This window comes from Nicotiana tabacum, chromosome 24, assembly GCF_000715075.1.
Source record: "Nicotiana tabacum cultivar K326 chromosome 24, ASM71507v2, whole genome shotgun sequence".
Classification (NCBI taxonomy): domain Eukaryota; kingdom Viridiplantae; phylum Streptophyta; class Magnoliopsida; order Solanales; family Solanaceae; genus Nicotiana; species Nicotiana tabacum.
This window is the reverse complement of record NC_134103.1, coordinates 83,199,783-83,216,132: the sequence shown is the minus strand read 5'-3', so window position 1 is coordinate 83,216,132 and position 16,350 is coordinate 83,199,783. Positions and strand designations below refer to the sequence as shown.

Genomic DNA, 16,350 nt, shown 5'->3' with positions numbered 1-16,350 from the left:
TCTGACTTAATCCCTTGGGCTTTTACTCAGACTTCAAAGCTCCAAATCTCTCGAATTAGCTCCATAATATCTACATCACTCGGAATCACTCCTACAAGGTATAAAACACACAATAAGTGCAAAACACTAGCGGTGAAAACTCAAACTCAGTTAAAGTGCAGTAAATTAGAGTGAAATAAGCAACTAAAACATATAATTATAGCCTACCATCAGTATAAATACATGGAAAATTGTTAGTTTCTTGAACTTTTAACACACATTCAACCTAAGGAGGCTAAGGAGGAGTTGAAAGAACACAAGCACAAGGATTTCATCATTCCTTCCTCACTCAAGACCCGAGTTTGGATCAAATTTATGTTTGCCTATACTTAACTTTATTTGTGATGAATTGCTCCATATCTATGAAGTAGTTCTCTTTAGGGTTTGATGGATTTGGTGTATTGATGAATGTTTGTGGATTATAACTCTAGTTTTATGTATTGAAGCATTTTTGGATAATTTAGTTATTGCATCTATATTCACTTGTTCATGTAATCGAGAAAGACATAACTTGTGATATCTTTGCATTATATAATTGGTTGAGTTCATAGATTCTTCTAAGTAATCAAAAGAGGCTAATTCAATCATTGATTATACCTAGTTAGGAGTATAGTCGAGAGAGGTTTTCCTAAAGTCCAATCCACTACGCATTTTTTCATATATTCACGGGCTTAAATTGGTTTATCTTGTGAGGTTAAGACTTAATTGAGAGAGGAGTTTTGTTGAACGTTTGAACTAATAATTGAGTGAATTCGAGAGACTCACTTGAACATTAGAAGTGAATTATCTAGAGTTAGATCCCAAATACTTATCTTGCACATATCCTATCAATCCCAAACAATTTCTTTTTTTTTCTCTTTTTACGTTTGGTGTTCTTTGAATGTGCGCAGGTTACAGGTTAAGATTGGTGCATGACTCGAACTTTTGCGAAGGAAGTGCTACCATAAGAGCCAGAGATAGAAAAACAACTTCCACAGCTGAAGAAGGAAAGAGATCTCATCGAGACATCAGTAAAGGTTGGACAATCCTCAACCAAAGAAACTATGGCTAGAAACTGTGATGATAATGTAGATTTGGCTGCAAGAGAGGCATGCCAACAATGAGAAAAGATGCACATGATGCTGAGCAAGCAGCTATTAGAGATGCGCATAACATCTATGAAGAAAATAAGGGTCTCAGACTTAATCAACATATACCCTTGCCTAGGAGACCACTTGGCGATTATGCTAGACCGGTATATAATCAACGATTATCCAGTGTTAGACCACCTCTAATTGCAGCAAACAATTTCGAGTTGAAGGAAGGGTTACTTCAAACCCTTCAGAATTGAAGTCTCTTCAGATGGAAGTAAAACGAAAATCCAAACACACATCTAATGGACTTCGAGGAGATTATGAACACCTTTCAATACAATGGTGTGTCACAAGATGCAGTGTATTTAAGGGCATTCCCTTTTTCACTTAAAGATGATACTAATAAGTGGCTTCGGAGTTGCCCAGTGGATCGATCAGAACTTAGGAGGAGATGATCAGAAAATTCCTTGATAAATATTTCTCCTTAGCTAAGACATGCACGATTAGAAGAGAAATCCATAACCTCTGTCAGAAAGAGACTGAAACTATTTTTGAAGCATGGGAGAGATTTATGGATATAGTTAGAAAGTGTCAACATAGCGGAATTGAACTCTGGATGCAACTCCAAGATTTTTGGGAAGGATTGACACCGGCCTTGCATAGAACATTGAGCAATGCAGTTGGAGGCCCTTTGATGAAGAAGACTCCAGAGGATATAGTTACAATTCTTGATGAGTTATCTGAAGATGTTAATCAGTGGCCCTCTAAGAGTGCTGAAAAAAGAAAATCAACAAGTGTTCCCAAGTTGATGCTAATACATCTGTGCAGGTACAACTTGATTCTATGGATAAAGAAATACGAAAGCTAACCTTAGCCTCGATACAAAATGAGCCTCACACAGTTTGTGATATATGTGGAAGAGGACACCCTACTCATGAGTGTCAAGCCTCAACTAAGGAAGTCTACATTGTGGGAAATTATAATGCGATGGGTCAGAGGCACCCTGATTTTTGATGGAGTTCACCTGGGGGTACTGCGAATGTATGGAAACAAAACAACCCCAGACCCCAGGGACAAGGAGCTCCTGGCTTTATGAATCAGCAGAGGCAACAATTTCAGCTTCAACAGCCAGTTCAGTCTGGCATAGAAGATCTCATGAAGGCCTTCATTCTAAAAACTGATGAGAGGCTGGACACCCATGAAAAACTATCAAAGAACTTGGCATTGGTTTTCGAAACCTGGAGAGACAAGTGGGACAGAATACAACAATATTATCTAAGAGGGCTCCAGGAACTCTCCCTGCTGATACTGAGAGAAATCCCAAAGAAACAGTGAATGTTGTATCTCTGAGAAGTTAGCAAGTGTTGAAAGATCCCATCTCGATCCAAAATGATGTGACACTTCAAAAAGAAAGTGGGGAGCAGCTGAAGACTGATGTTGATAAAAAGAAGAAGGGTCAGATGAAAGCGGAGAAAAAGGAAGAAAAATCGAGAAGGGAGGAACATGATGAGAGTGAGCATATGCTTGCGCTACCTTTCCCTCAAAAGCTATATAGATATAAGTTGGACAAGCAGTTTGGGAGATTTCTGGATGTGCTGAAACAGGTTCATGTAAACTTACCATTTATAGAAGTTCTCTCACAAATGCCTGCTTATGCCAAATTCTTGAAGGAGATCCTTACAAAGAAGAGAAAAATAGAGGAGACCTCATGTTACGACCCAATTTTTCCTCTGTTGGGTATCGTGATGGCACATAGTCTTAGGGACTAGGTAAGCCTAACATTTATTAAATAAAAACAATAATTAAATAACATCTAACAATCTTTGAAATGGAAACCTCCAAAATAATTTTTTTTGCTTTCAATTCCCAAAACCGGTAGTACAAGTCATAAGGTCTACAGAGTGTTTGCTAGAAAATTTTTAAATACAACTGTCCAGAAATAAGAATAAATAGTGCAAAATGAAAACTTTAAAGTTATTCTGAAGCCTGCGAACGCAACACCAGGTTTACCTTGAGTCTCCACAGCAACGACCCACACTGCGGCTAATGAACAAATACTTGGATCTGCACAAAAATGTGCAAAAGTGTAGAATGAGCACACCACAGCGGTGCCCAGTAAGTATCAAGATTGTAGAGCGAAATAGTAGTTTTATTCAGTCTTGGAAGTGATATAGGCATTTCTTTGTTGAGCCAATTATATACTTTTACCCACATAATTGTTGTGTATCTTAGTTAACCCCGTTGAGCATGTAATCATGTTTCTTTGGAAACAACATTACAAGCCCTACCCATTTATTTGAATTGACCATCTATTTGAACCTTTTACCTCTCGTGAGCACTTGAAGTTGTTATTAACTTTGTAAAAGTTGAAGTGTAGGTTGGTTGGTTTGGCTTTTGAGTAGAACTATTGAAATAAGGAGAAAGGTGCATGGTTTTAAAAAAAATAAGAGCCACTTGAATTGAATAAGGAAAGAGAAGAAAAAAATATAGTTGTATTGTTGTGCAAAATATTTCTTGATAGTGGTGACTCTTGATGTGATTGCGCTTAAAGAAGTAGGGAGTTAATGTATATTGATGTGAAGGTGGAGTTTTGGTTTGACATAAGTGTGGGGTTTTGAATTGTAATAATTATATGTATTAAAGTGCTAAGGGAGGTGTAGTCACTCTTATGTCTAAATATATCCTACCCATCCCGCAGCTTACATTACAATAAAATGAAGTCCTACTTGATCCTTGACTGAATGAGTTCAATTAGTAGAGTAGTACATTACGGGCAAACCTATGGTACGTCTTTCGTGGCATATGAATGTTATTTTTGAGAGTGAGTGAATTCTTTCTATCTTGAGTTCTAAATTGTTCTTAAATTTAATTGTCTGTGGAACTACTCTCTATTGTGGTGTGAGGGTAATTGATTCATGAAGGAAAGGTAATGTCATTGACCTCTATGTTAGAGTAAGTGGGCGAGTTGGAAAAAATGTGTGGTGCTTTTAAGTCATATTTTGAGGCTAGGATGTTACTATATTGTACTTAATCTGTTTTAAATATTCTTGGTGTGATGAGTTATTAGAGTTGTTGAAAAAGGTCATGTCTATATGAAGTGTAGTTTGATTGCTCGAGGACGAGCAATGGTTTAAGTATGGGGTGTTGATTGTAGGCTATAATCTCATGTTTAGTCGCTTATTGCACTCTAATTTACTGCACTTAACTCGTTTTGAGCTTTAATTGATAGTGTTTTGTACTTTTTGTATGTTTTATACCTTGTAGAATTGATTTCGATCTATGTAGATGTTATGAAATGAATTAGAGCTATTTAGAGCTTTGAAGTCTGAGTAAAAGACCAAGGTATTAAGCTAGGATCATGTTCAGGGGTCAAGGACCAAATTTGGACGTCAAAACACAAGAAAAATCTGTACTCTGAGAAATCCTCACTGCCGCAGCGCGTGGGGCGGCGCTTGGGGTGCCGCGGCTGTACAAATCTCTGCTGCCTGTCAGAATTAGCTCTCTAGATTTCCCCAATAAGGCCCCGCATGGAGCGTCGCCTCATGCGGCACGCCTGTGCAATTTTTAAAGAGTAAAAATCCAATTTCGGCCTGAGAATGTGATTTTATCTGGGGCCGCCCCTACTTGGTATAAATTCATGGAAAAACATTATTTTCTCGAACGTTTGACACATATTCGACCTAAGGAGGCTAAGGAGGAGTTGGAAGAATACAAGCACAATGATTTCATCATTCTTTCCTCACTCAAGACCCGAGTTTGGATCGAATTTATGTTTTCCTATACTTTAACTTTATTTGTGATGAATTGTCTCTGGAGTAGTTCTATTTAGGGTTTGATGGATTTGGTGCATTGATGATTGTTTGTGGCTTTGTCACGACCCAATTTAGGATCGTGACCGGCACTTAGGAGCAAGTTCTCCTAAGTAAGCCTCATCGGTATTTAATAGAAAATCGGGCAGCATTTCCCCTGTTTTTGGACTATCAAAAATTTTTCCTGTCTCAAAATTAACACCCAACCATCCTAATATCAAACCAAACAATCGACAACTTATCAATTAACCAAAACAAGTCTGCACCATTACTAATCAACCCACTAACAACCAGAAATACTAATTTATCTTCACCTTTGATAATAAAAAATGATACTCAACATAAGACTATAATAACAAAAGAATACCCATGACATTAAAATATTAACTGTTGAGCGACTCTAAGAGTTCAAAGAAAGACCATAACAATAAATAAAATCTCCGCCCACACGAACAAGTGCGAGGCTCACCAAGAACTATCAGCCTGTGCGCTCTAATTAACGAAATCCTCGTCCGTGTCAACTGCTGTCTCTGTAAAAAAAATTAGCGGGGAATGAGTCGCTAGCTCAGTGAGTAATAACACTTAACCACAACCTTTTTTATTGGGGACAAGTCAGAAAACATGCTAGTATCTCAAACAGAAATAACATAAAAATGCCCTTTCAAAAATAATAAATAATTTTCAGTCTCATCATACTTTTCTTGTAGTATAATACAATTAACAATTCAGTAATAAGTTCGGTACCCACTGTATAATATCAATATTCACATTTGGGAGGTTTCAATGAACGGATCATGTAATCGGTATAAGTGTGGACTTTTTCGCAAGAAGTCAAATATAACGGTAGTCCCTACTTGAGGGAAATAGGTAACGGTATGCTAGTTCTACCTTCCCACTAGCAAGGGTTGTAACGGTAATCGGTAATTACAAGGTGCACCAGGTCTAATGAACCCGCCGTTAGCTACGAGATCCTTCAAAATCTACTCCCATTTATACTTGTCTTTGTATCCGTATATACTCATAGGAAAATATTTTAAAATAATATAGGGCATTTCGGTTCTTATCAAATCATATAATTTCATTTCGATAACAATAAATTCAAATAACGGTAAAACATATCTAATGACAACAAGAATATTTAAAACAACGGTAATCATGTCAAAAATCTATTCGGTATCATATCGAGTAAAAGACTTGTCCCATATGCAACTCAAAATAATTGGTAACATATTCATATTAAAAATCATGTGTAAATCATGAAAGTTATGAAAACACAAATTACGGTAAGATTACTACTCACAGTACTCGTGCCGAAATACAAAATGCTTCACCTCGAGCAATTCGTACAACTTCCTTCAATCAATCTATAATTACATAATATCGATCTCATGTTAATTTTCTTGTTTGGGCTAAATCCATCACTAGTTTAGAATACCCAATCCTCCGAGTTTTATATTTAACTCTCAATTCGTCGAATTATAGTTACCCACATATTAGTAATTACTAATCTATCAACTCCAACCTATTCGTATAATATACCCAGTTAATTTACGGAAAACTCTCATGAATTTCTCTAAATTTCCTTAGCTTTATCTTTCAAATTCTTAATCCAATTCCAAAATTATATCTACTTAGCCCTATCAGAATTATGTATATAAAATTCCATTATCTTAAAAGAGGAAGAAATTCATGTAACTACCTGGAGTGTATTGCTGAAACCCAAGGAATTGTATGCCAAAGATTAGATGAAACACAATCTTCGGCGCTAAAGAAACACCCGAGACTCTCTTTCTTTTATTTTTCCCGTTCGATGCTTTCTTCCTTTCCTTCAAGGGATTTTTTTTTCTTCTGAAACCCGTTGCTTTTGTCTGAGTTTCCCCTTACCCTAATCCCTTTCAGTTTGGCAGATAATTATTTGTTTGTTTTTTCCTCTTTATTTCTAACCCTTGTAACTTGTGTCACGTTAATGGGATAAGCCCACTTGTATTCTTTCTTCTTTTTGTTTTGTTTAGTTAGTTCATTGTTTGTTTGTTTGTTTTTTGTTTTTTTTTTTGTAGTTAGTTTCTAATAATAATAATAATTCTTATTATTATTATTATTTTGCTAATGAACAATACACCCTTATAAAAAAATATAGGGTATTACATCCTCCCCACCTTATGAAATTCGGTCCCCGAATTTAACTCAAGTACGTACATATAGACTGAAATAAATGGGGGTACTTGACTCGCATAGTATCTTATATCTCCCAAGTAGCTTCTTCAACTACATGATTTCGACATAAGACTTTTACGAACTCAATTTCTTTTGACCGTAGCTTTCTTACTTGCCTGTCAACAATAGCCTTCTGTTCCTCCTCGTAAGACAACTTCTTATCAAGCGGTATAGCAGGTGCTTCAAGCACCTGAGATGAGTCTGATATACATTTCCTTAGCATTTAGATATGAAACGGTGGATGAATAAAGGACAACTCAGGAGAAAGTGCCAAACGATAAGCCAAGGCTCCCACTCGGTCCAGTATCTCATACGGTCCTATAAACCTGGGCTCAACTTGCCTCTTTTCCCAAACCGCATCACACCTTTCATAGGAGAGACACGTAGGAACACTTTGTCCCCAATTTTGAACACTAAATCTCTTCTTCTCTTATCAGCATAAGACTTTTGTCTACTTTGAGCTGCAAGCAATCTCTGTCTGATCAACTGGACCTTGTTCATAGCTTCTTGTACTAGGTCGGGTCCCAATAAGTTAGTCTCACTAGCTTCAAACCATCCGATAGGAGAACGACATCTTCTACCATACAATGCTTCGTACGGTACCATTTGAATACTGGACTGGAAGCTATTGTTGTAAGCAAATTCAGCTAAAGGTAGATAAGCGTCCCAACTACCTCCAAACTCAAGAATGCAAGCTCTCAACATATCCTCCAAGATTTGTATAGTACATTCAGACTACCCGTCTGTCTGGGGATGAAATGTAGTGCTAAGATCTACTCGTGTACCCAATGCTTCTTGAAAAGATTTCCAAAAGTGTGAGGTAAATTGTGATCCTTTATCAGAGATGATGGATATTGTAACTCCGTGAAGTCGGACAACTTCGCTCATAAATATCTGTGCATACCTCACTCCGCTATATGTAGTCTTCACTGGCAAAAAGTGTGTTGATTTCATCAGTCGATCTACAATCACCCATACAGAGTCATAACCTCTAAGGGTTCGTGGTATCCCGGTGACAAAATCCATAGTAATTCTTTCCCATTTCCACTCTAAAATCTCAATTTGTTGTAGTAGTCCTGTGGGTCATTGATGCTCAACCTTGACCTGCTGACAAGTCAAACAACTAGAAACAAAGTTAGCAACATCTTTCTTCATACCTTCCCACCAATAGAATTGCTTCAGGTCTTGGTACATTTTTGTGGATCCAGGATGTATGGTGTATTTATAGTTGTGGGTTCTTCAATAATAGAATGTCTCAACCCATCTACGTCTGCTATACATAGCCTGTCCCCCATTCGAAGCACACCATCACTTTCAATAATCATATCCTTGATTTTACCAGCTAAGGCCTCATCTCTATATTTACATAATCTCTCATCCTCATATTGGGTGGCCTCAATGCGCTCAACTAATGAAGACTTAGCCTGAGCACAAGCCAACAATGCCTCTGAATTTCTGACACTAAATCCGATACCTGTATCTTCTAGTCTCTGAATATCTTTGGCCAAAAGTCTCTTTGCAGGAGCTATATGTGCCAAACTCCCCATAGATTTTTTGCTCAATGCATCAGCCACCACATTGACTTTTCCAAGATGATACAAAATAGAATAGTCATAGTCTTTGAGTAGTTCCATCCAACGGTGTTGCCAAAGATTCAGATCTCTCTGCTGAAAGATATACTACAGACTTTTATGGTCAGTATAAATCTCACAAGTTTTGCCATATAGGTAATGCCTCCAAATTTTTAGAGCAAATACCACTGCGGCCATCTCCAAATCATGTGTAGGATAGTTTTGCTCGTGCTTTTTCAATTGTCTCGAAGCATAAGCTATAACACGACCATTTTGCATGAGAACACATCCTAATCCCACTCTCGAGGCATCACAGAATACTGTAAATCCTCCAGAACCTGATGGTAAGGCTAATATTGGTGCAGTTGTCAAACATGTTTTGAGTTTTTGAAAGCTCTACTCACATTCCTCCGTCCGCTGAAACTTTATATTTTTCTGTGTTAGCTTAGTTAGTGGCACTGCTATTCTGGAGAAATCCTGCACAAAATGCTTGTAATAGTCTGTTAAGCCTAAAAAGCTGTGAATCTCTGTAGGAGAATAGGTCTGGGCCATTTCTGCACAGTTTCGGTCTTCTTAGGATCTACCATAATGCCATTTTTGGATACCACATGCCCCAGAAATGATATTGAGTCTAGCCAAAATTCACACTTCGAGAACATAGCATAAAGTCGATGTTCTCGCAATGTCTGCAACACAGTCCTGAGATGATCCTCGTGTTCTCCTTGGCTACTAGAATATATCAGGATATCATCAATAAATACTATAACAAATCTATCTAGAAACGGGTTGAACACCCGATTCATTAAATCCATGAATGCAGCTGGAGCATTAGTCAGTCTAAAAGGTATCACAAAGAACTCATAGTGCCCGTATCGAGTTCTGAAAGCAGTCTTAGAGATATCTTCATCTTTGATTCTAAATTTATGATAAGTAGAACGGAGGTCAATCTTTGAAAAATGGGCAGCTCCTTGTAACTGATCAAACATGTCATCTATACGAGGCAAAGGATATTTATTGTGTATTGTTATCTTGTTCAACTGCCTATAGTCAATGCACATTCTCAGGGATCCGTCTTTCTTCTTTACGAACAGTATTGGTGTACCCCATGGAGATATACTCGGTCTGATAAAACCCTTATCTAACAAATCCTGTAGTTGTTGTTTTAGCTCCTTCAACTCTGCTGGTGCCATCCGATATGGCAGTATTGATATGGGTTGTGTGTCAGGTGGCAAATCAATACCAAAATCTATTTTTCGTACTGGAGGCAATCCTGGTAAATCCTCAGGAAATACTTCAGAAAATTCTCTCACTACTAAAACATCTTCTATACTAATTGTTTCCTTTCTTGTGTCATTTACAATAGCTAAGAGACCCAAGCAACCTTTCTTCAGAAGTCGTTGATCCTTCATAAAATATACAACTTTGCAAGTCTCTGGAACCTGACCCCATTTTAGAACAAAACTAAGATCGTTTGGTATCTCAAACTTGACTATCTTTGCATGACAATCGATGATAGTATAGCAAAAAGATAACCAATCCATTCCTATCAGTATGTCAAAGTCAATCATATCAAGTACAATATGATCAGCTAGAGTATGTTTACCCTCAACCCGAATCTGACAAGCACGATACACGTATTCAGCTAATAGAGACTCTCCAACAGGAGTAGCAACTAGAAAAGGTTCATTCAATAGCTCAGGCTATCTACTAAACCTCAAAGCAAAGTACGAGGACACATAGGAGTGAGTAGATCCCGGATCAATCAACGCAAGTGCATCAAATGAACAGACAGAAAGAATACATGTAACCACAGCATTCAAGGCCTGAGCATCTTGTCTAGTAAATGCAAAAACCCTCGCCTGAACTCTACCAGCATTCCCTTGTCCTTGATTCACAGTAGCACGGTCCCTTGCACCTCAAGCTCTATTTCCTGTACCCGTAGCACTTGAAGTATTACAAGTAGTCTGAGTAGGTGCAGCTGACTAAATAGAAGCCTGGTTGAAATTCCTCGGAGGCTGAGGGCAATCCCTTAAGTGATGTCCTAACTGGCCACACCGAAAGCACTCTCTAATTAGAACACGACACTAGCCCAAATACGATCTACCATAGGTCTGGCAGACTGGAGTAGTGGCATATATCTGCCTAGAATTACGATGTCCAGATGTTGATGGTCCCCTAGTACCCTGTCTGTAATGTGGTCTGTATGTGGTCTGTGAAGACAGGTGTGTTCCTGCCTGAGAACCCTATTGTTGTTGCCGATTTCCTATTTTTTGATTTTCACTAAAATCGCCACTGAAAGACCCTCATGTCTTGGCCTTCTTATGTAAATCACTAGCCGCACGCTCATCACGTCCCTTGTTTTCAATTTTTCTAGCAAGGTCGATTGCATCAGAGTAGGATAAAGTCTTCATCTGTGGGGCTACTATAGTGTATAACCGACTAACCAATCCATCAATGAACCTCTGAACTAGAGCTTCTTCGGTAGGCACTAAGTACGGAGCATATCTATCCAGCTTATAAAACTTGGTGTTATATGTTGACACATCCATATCTGGAGTCTGAACAAATCTCTCAAAGTCTCTAAGATATTTTTGCACCAGGCTGTCTGGAAGAAAATGATTCATGAACAACTTAGTGAACTCGTCCCATGTCAGTGATGCTGCTCCTGCTGGCCTTCCTAGCAATACAGTTTCATACCATGTGTTGGCCATATCCTCTAGTATGTATGTTGTGAGTTCCACGGCTCTCTCACTCGAACATCCAAGAGCACGTAATGCCTTGAGTGTCCCATCCAAGAAACTTTGAGGATCTACTAAATTATCGGAACCTGTGAATTTTGGTGATTTCAATTTCAGGAACTCTTGCAGGGATACCTCCTTATTCCTGAAAGTGTGAGTCTGTGTAGGTGCTTGTGTCTGTAAAGTAGCGTGAGGAGCTGAACTTCCACCCTGAGTAGGCATTAATGTCTCTAACACATTCAATAACCTTGCCACTGTATCTGCAGGTAAGGCGACAGTAGGTACAACAGTTGGCACTTGTGGTGGAGCGTCCTGAGCTCCCTGCCCTTGCACTTGATCTGGCATAGCAGCTTGTGGTTGACCCATATTCCCAACTTCCGGTTGAAGAGCAGTCTGTCTTCTCGTTTGATGAACCCCAACTTGACCCCCACCCCGGGTAGTACCACGTCCAGTAGATGAGGGTGTGCGTGTCCTAGCCATCTGCGAAAAAAATACTCCAAAGTCAGTCTTAAGTTATCTCAACGCAAGATCAAAGGATGAAAGAAGGGAAAACATTCCTAGATGTTCAGTAGCCTCAAGATCATAAGTATGGGCGCCTACATACCCATGAACAATACTCTACTAAACATTGCTCCATGACTCGGGACTTAAAGTCTAAGCTCTGATACCAACTTTGTCACGACCCAATTTAGGATCGTGACCGACGCTTAGGAGCAAGTGCTCCCAAGTAAACCTCATCGGTATTTTACAGAAAATCAGGCAGAGTTTTCCCTATTTTTGGACTATCCAAAAAAATTTCCTGTCTCAAAATCAACAACCAACCATTCTAATATCAAACCAAACAATCGACAACTCATCAATTAATCAAAACAAGTCTCAACCATTACTAATTAACCCACTAACAACCAGAAATACTAATTTATCTCCAACTTTGATAATAAAAAACGATACTCAACATAAGACTGTAATAACAAAAGAATACCCATGACACTAAAATATTGATTGTTGAGCGACTCTAAGAGTTCAAAGAAAGACCATAACAAAAAATAAAATTTCCGCCCACATGAACAAGTGCGAGGCTCACCAAGAACTATCAACATGTGCGCTCTAATTAACGAAATCTTCGCCCGCATCAACTGTTGTCTCTGTAAAAAAAATTAGCGAGGAATGAGTCTCTAACTCAGTGAGTAATAACACTTAACCACAACCGCTTTTATTGGGGACAAGTCAGAAAACATGCTAGTATCTCAAACAGAAATAACATAAAAATGCCTTTCAGAAACAATAAATAATTTTCAGCCTCATCATGTTTTTTTTTTTTTGTATTATAATACAATTAACAATTCAGTAATAAGTTCGGTAACCATTGTATAATATCAATATTCATATTTGGGAGTCGGATCATGTAATCGATAAACTGTGGACTTCTTCGCAAGAAGTCAAATATAACGGTAGTCCCTATTCGAGAACAGTATGCTAGTTCTACCTTCCCACTAGCGAGGGTTGTAACGATAATCAGTAATTACAAGGTGCACCGGGTCTAACGAACCCGCCGTTAGCCGGGATCCTTCAAAGTCTACTCTTATTTATACTTGTCTTTGTATCCGTATATACTCATAGAAAAATATTTTAAAATAATATAGGGCATTCCGGTTCTTATCAAATCATGTAATTTCATTTCGATAACAGTAAAACATATCTAATGACAATAAGATTATTTAAAACAACGGTAATCATGTCACAAATCTATTCGGTATCATATCGAGTAAAAGACTTATCCCATATACAACTCAAAATAATCGGTAACATATTCATATTAAAAATCATGTGTAAATCATGCAAGTTATGAAAACACAAATTGCGGTTAGATTACTACTCACAGTACTCGTGCCGAAATACCAAATGCTTCACTTCGAGCAATTCGTACAACTTCCTCCAATCAATCTATAATTACATAATATCGATCTCATGTTAATTTTCTTGTTTAGGCTAAATCCATCACTAGTTTAGAATACCCAATCCTCCGAGTTAACTCTTAATTTGCCGAATTATAGTTACCCACATATGAGCAATAACTAATCTATCAACTCCAACCTATTCGTATAATATACCCAGTTAATTTACGAAAAACTCTCGTGAATTTCTCCAAATTTCCTTAGCTTTATCTTTCAAATTCTTAATCCAATTCCAAAATTATATCTACTCAGCCCTATCAGAATTATGTATATAAAATTCCATTGTCTTAAAAGAGGAATAAATACATGTAACTACTTGGAGTGTATTGCTGAAACCCAAGGAATTGTATGCCAAAGATTAGATGAAACACAATCTTCGGCGCTAAAGAAACACCCGAGACTCTCTTTCGTTTGTTTTTCCCATTTGATGCTTTCTTCCTTTCCTTCTAGGGATTTTTTTTTTCTTCTGAAACCCGTTGCTTCTGTCTGAGTTTTCCCTTCCCCTAATCCCTTTCAATTTGGTAGATAGATGTTTGTTTTGTTTGTTCTTTTTTCTTCTTTTTTTTTCTAACCCTTGTAACTTGTGCCACGTTAATGGGCTAAGCCCACTTGTATTCTTTCTTCTTTATGTTTGTTTATTTAGTTTCATTGTTTGTTTGTTTGTTTTTTTTTAAGTTACTTTCTTATAGTTATTATTATTATTATTATTATTATTATTATTATTATTATTATTATTATTATTATTATGCTAATGACCAATACACCCTTATAAAAAAAATATAGGGTTTGTGGATTATAACTCTAGTTTTATGTATTGAAGCATTTTTGGATGATTTAATTATTGCATCTATATTCATTTGTTCATGTAATCGAGATAGGCATAACTTGTGATATCTTTGCATTATATTGTTGGTTGAGTTCATAGATTCTTCTAAGTAATCGAAAAAGATTAGTTGAATCATTGATTAAACCTAGTTAGGAGGATAATCGAGAAAGGTTCTCCCAAAGACCAATCTACTACGCATTCTTGCATATTTTTACAGGCTTAAATTGGTTCATCTTGTGAGGTTAAGACTTAATCAAGAGAGGAGTTTTGTTGAACATTTGAACTAATAATTGAGTGAATTCGAGAGACTCACTTGAACATTAGAAGTGAATTATCTAGAGTTAGATCTCAAACAATTATCTTGCACCTATCCTATCAACCCCTATTTTCTCCCATTGATAAATTCCTTGCTTACCTTTGTTGCGATTATCATTAGTCAATAGCTTTAGATTCTTAGTTAATTATAGTTAGAAATCATACAAATCTTAATTGTTGATTATCTTGTATAGCAATCAAGCTAGAAACTACAAGAATACTGTTTAAATCCAATCCCCGAGGATACGATATTATACTATACTATAATTGATTAGCAAGCATAATTTAGGTGTGTGTTTCGAGATCGTCAAATTTTGGTTCAGCGCCTGTTGCGCCTCATTGAAAAGACACGACACATCCACCTCGTTCATTTTCTCCTGGTCCTCCTTGGTCACCAGACATCGGAGGTAGCTGGCTAAGCCCACGGGAGCAGATAGAAACCGGGCATCCTCCGGGACAGTAGGAATAACCGCTCTCTTGCGACCAGGGTCCACACTCGGAGCGGGAAACTGATTAACCAACTTTGGGCTCGAACTCGGCTTGCCAGCTTCCGAAGATACATACTTCTTCTGGACTTCTTCCGAAAAAATCTTCCAAAGTAGACGAAACCACATCATCAAAGAAGGAATGAAGGGGGTCGTCTGCACTTTGGGCTTCTTCACTTGACTTCTCCTTTCCTACTTGGGCCTCCTCAAGCATGAACTTAGTATAAGAGGGCATCCCCATGATTTCTATTATACCGTCGCTTTCTTCGGTGCAAAACTAGCTTCTCGGGGTGTCTCAATCCCCGTCTCCATATCGGCCTCTCGAGTCTGAGGGAGGTCGTCCTCACGAATCTCCCCATCGGCTGTCGTCTGCTCCCCGGGAGGGGTCGATAAATGGGCAACTAAAATGTCGTCTTCTTCCGACTCATCCCTGAGCCGGAGAAATGAGTCGGAATGTGGCACCCGGGAACTGATACTCTTCTTGGGCTTACGAGTCACCCTCTTCTTTGGATTCACCTTGGGACCTGGGGAGCCCGAAGATTTTCTTTTCCTCTTCTTATTTTCCCCCACGATAGCCCTGGGCTGTCCCGTAACTGAGGGATCAACAGATAAGGACACGTCCTCCAACGGCCTAAGGTCAGTGGTCTTAGGTAAACCTGTGAAAGAAATAAGAATGGTCAGTGTTATGTAAGTTAATAGCACGGAAACGACTATTCAAAAGAGAACCTTACCATGAGAACGGGCCTCCCATCGACCCTTTGAAACTTGCGCCATGAGCGCTCGAAGTATGACATATGTTTGCAGATGCCTTCGATCCACTCTTTGAGCCAGTGGACCGCATTTGGAACCCGGGCAACAGCTGCACAACCACAAATACAAATGATGAAAAGGGAAATGAGGAAAAATTGGCACTTAAGGAAAGGCTGCACTTACAAAACGCATTCCACTTCTCGGGGAATGGCATAAACTCGGGGGGTCAGATCTTCGGTCTTCACCCGAATGAAGCGTCCCTGCCATCCTTGGTCTCGATCCTCATCAATGCTGGAAAAAGGGGCCTTGCTGGACCGGCGAGTAAGCTTGGTTAGTCAATGCATCCAAAAATTAATCAATGCATCCAAAAATTAAATGAATGGTTAGACATAAAACGTTTTTTTACTTATCTAGGTCTGCTTACGTTTAGATCTGGTATTCTTTTTTCTTGAACCAAATAGTGAAAATAGTTTTCTTGATCCATACATATTTGAATTCAAAATTACTACTACTCCGTCTAATATTCTTTCCTTTTTAGTCTGTCCAAAAAAAATATCATTCTATTTGGTAATGTT

At 38.2% G+C, this 16,350-nt stretch overlaps 1 protein-coding gene and 1 non-coding gene across 2 annotated transcripts; both read right to left on the bottom strand.

Moving 5' to 3' along the window:
• Positions 1-1,611: 1,611 nt before the first annotated feature.
• On the bottom strand, positions 1,612-1,718 carry LOC142178682 (small nucleolar RNA R71). Its single transcript, XR_012706949.1, has one exon. It is a non-coding gene; the product is annotated as a small nucleolar RNA R71 (small nucleolar RNA).
• A 7,497-nt stretch (positions 1,719-9,215) lies between these two features.
• On the bottom strand, positions 9,216-15,266 carry LOC142178267 (uncharacterized). The gene is made up of 4 exons (XM_075247596.1): positions 15,105-15,266; positions 11,039-11,924; positions 9,796-10,378; positions 9,216-9,621 (listed from the first exon to the last, which is right to left on the bottom strand). The coding sequence occupies exons 1-4, from the start codon at positions 15,264-15,266 to the stop codon at positions 9,216-9,218; spliced, it is 2,037 nt and encodes a 678-aa protein (XP_075103697.1).
• Between the last annotated feature and the right edge of the window lie 1,084 nt (positions 15,267-16,350).